Genomic DNA, 3,157 nt, shown 5'->3' on the forward strand with positions numbered 1-3,157 from the left:
CATCACAACCAACGTATCACGCAGAACTTCTACGTTTGCTTACGAACATGCCAACGTACAATTACGATCTCATACGCGAACAAATGTTACGTGTGACGTTTGCATAGGTATTTGATTACCTAACAGCTCATCATCTCTCACGCAAAAAAAGTCGTCTGATGTTTATATACGTATATAGCAACGTGCCATCGCATCACAAATGCAAATTTAATCTTAAACAGAGGAACGCTATTGGCTGGTGTACGGTCTGACGCAAACATACGAACTCAACATTCGTATTTACGCGTACAAATTGATCGTGTTGACGCGTCCAAATTTCACGCGTTTCATGGTAAGAGTATTGTCCCCGTTCGCGTTCCATAGATTTGTGTCACGATGTATGTATGACACGTTACAAAAACACAATATAACACAATTTTCTTTATTTTATTCTTTCTTCATTTGATTAGGTTTAATAAACCACTTAAACGTCCACAATTCTGATGGTTTCAAGTAAACAATGTGGCCGAACAATGTACAGTACAACAAAGTATAATTCACATTTTTATTATTGAAACATCCGAGACGCTTAACCTGTGTCAATCAGAATGTTTTTGTAAACCAGTGTGTGACAGTCCGTTGAAAGCAGTAGTTCTATGTAAGTCCTCATTTATTCTTTGCATTATCCAGTCCACTTTCCTCTCTGAGAGCTTTACTGCTGGAAGAGATGAAATTGATCCAGTGCTGCAGGTCTTCAGGAAATTCTGGCACTTCAACCTAGAAAACCAGATAACAAGTCTCAGACTGCAGGTTCTGATATGGCCATATTGGAACACATCGTCAAGTTTGATTTTCATTGCCCCAATTAAAAAGAGTAGTTCACCTAATGATACTGTACATTTGTTATCCTTTACTGTTAATCATCATCAAGTTGTTTTTCCCGTTATTATCTTTGTTACAGGAGACATGACACGACTTAAACAAATATTACTGTTTGCTTTAGATGTAATGCAATGTGTATACACGATTTGAGGTTCAAAAACGCTGTATTTTCCACATATCGTACTTGTTTGTATCTCCTCTTTGCCCGCCACTCTGAAACGGGCATATATTTTAACAAAGCTCATTGCTCTGATAAGCGAGGTGTGCTATGATTGGCCAGTTTACCAGTGCGTAGTGATTGGCCGAATGCTGCAAGCATGTGATGGAAATGTAACGCCTCTTACCATATTTAGAACATCAGGTTCCAAAGCAATTGTACTGACAGGTACACCACCTTACTTAAGTATACATTTGGGTGGTCTTAGTCAACGCATATCACAAACTGATGTAGATTTGTGGGGGTGTGGTTACACAAGGTGATTCAGGCATCTTTTGTTCCGACACTTTAATTTTGCAACTTTACGTGTCTAATACATTCATGGGCTACTTAGAACACACCACAGACATAGAAAAACACGCCATATGACCCCTTTAAAACACCTATAAATTAATTCAAGTTTAAAGTATAAATGAGAAAGTAACCCGCTCACCTTTCTTTTGCACAAGTGCTGCAGGATCTTATCGGGGCTGCTACGCAGTACATTCTGTTTGCAGTACATGACGGCAGAGACCATCCCATCCTTGCAGGACACAAACCGCTGCTCCACGTAAAATGATTTGTCATCCCAAGTGATAATTCTACTCCGCAGCTCGAATGCCTCACCCACACACAATGGTCGCCGGTAGCGGATGGTTGTTGCCCCAACAACCATGTTGGCCACAAGGGCCCTTATAGCCTTGAACACCCCATTGCGAGTATACAAAGAGAAACGGGCAAAGTCACACTCACGAAGATAGCGGGCGTTGTTCATATGGCATAAGTCAACGTCATGGAGAAGTACCCGCCCGCAGACGGTTTGCTCTCCTGTGATATCAAATACAGGAGACAGAAACCAAGCACTGGTCACCACAGCAACTGCTCGAATGAAGTACCACACATCCACACTGCAGAACAAAAGCAACAACACGGCCAGAATCAACAGCAAGGTGTCTTCTTCCCTAAAAACACACAGAATAAACAACTGAAGCCTGAATACACAAGAGACACTAAATTAAAGATTACTTGGAGTAAAAAAATTTCATACCACAATACAGTAGTTTTAAAACAGATGAATTCAGAGAGTTTATGGAATCATTTTAAGGATGGGAAACATAAAAACCTAGATACATTTGAGTTCAAACTTGAAAATGTCAATAAACAAAATCTTCTTTAGAACAAAGAAATGGTAATGTTAAAGTAGTGATTAAGTTTCTGCAATACTTCTGGATTACTTTATTAATGAGCAAACAAAAGTTAACAAAGCAAATAACGCATAACATAAATATTAAAAAAATATATACATTTATATGAATAAACAATATATTATAAATGAAATTCATATCGAAAGCCTACAAAGCAAAACCTATTCAAACATTTTACTGGTGGGCTCATAGGATTTAGTCATTTTACCTTAAGGCACGACTTTATTTGGAAATATAGTTAAACAAGTGATTTGTAAGAATAGCTGAATGAATTACACGTAATGTTTAAGTGTCTGAGATTCGCATGTTATTTAAAACTTATTCAAGAAGATCTAGTTATACGGGTAAGGCAGTTTGTGAACACAACGGATTTAATCTAGAAATCTAACAAACAACATAATAACAGTACATCTGTTTGACAACATATCAAAAGAAGAATATTACAGAATCTTGACTGTGTAAATCATTTGATTTCTCTATAATGTTACGCACTTTAAAAGTCTTAAGAACAACTTCAGAAACGCTGACACTCCACTTTAGCCAACATATGACACTTAAGGTTTAAAACAGTGAAACTCACAATGTGAAACTTACATGTTCGCGTTCACAGAACCCGACCGAAGCCCGTTTTGCGTTTAGGCCCTTTACTTTTTCAACCCTCGACTCGACCGGACACGTGAGGGCACGCCCCCTTCATATGACGTCACTGAAACAAGCCTGTCCAGAGTAGGATGAAATAAAACTAATATTACATGTGAAAAGTTATAGCGAAGTTTCATACGTTATATAATAAAACAAAACAAAATGTAATGTAATATAATATATATTATAACATTCTAAGCAGACAATTATAATTACTCGATAATATTTATATATTAAGTTTATTTGCAAAAAC

The 3,157-nt window shown here is 37.4% G+C and overlaps 1 protein-coding gene across 1 annotated transcript; it reads right to left on the bottom strand.

Moving 5' to 3' along the window:
- Positions 1–407: 407 nt before the first annotated feature.
- Positions 408–2,946, bottom strand: them6 (thioesterase superfamily member 6). The gene is made up of 3 exons (XM_056744025.1): positions 2,857–2,946; positions 1,512–2,019; positions 408–756 (listed from the first exon to the last, which is right to left on the bottom strand). Coding segments are annotated over exons 1-3 (621 nt in total). The 5' UTR covers positions 2,859–2,946; the 3' UTR covers positions 408–645.
- Positions 2,947–3,157: the final 211 nt, after the last annotated feature.

Source organism: Triplophysa dalaica, chromosome 3, assembly GCF_015846415.1.
Source record: "Triplophysa dalaica isolate WHDGS20190420 chromosome 3, ASM1584641v1, whole genome shotgun sequence".
NCBI classification, from domain to species: Eukaryota; Metazoa; Chordata; class Actinopteri; order Cypriniformes; family Nemacheilidae; genus Triplophysa; species Triplophysa dalaica.

Coding starts and splice junctions, on each gene's coding strand:
- them6 (XM_056744025.1), bottom strand. Junction 757..1,511: donor AGCACTTGTGCAAAAGAAAG/GTGAGCGGGTTA, acceptor CTGGTTTTCTAG/GTTGAAGTGCCAGAATTTCC.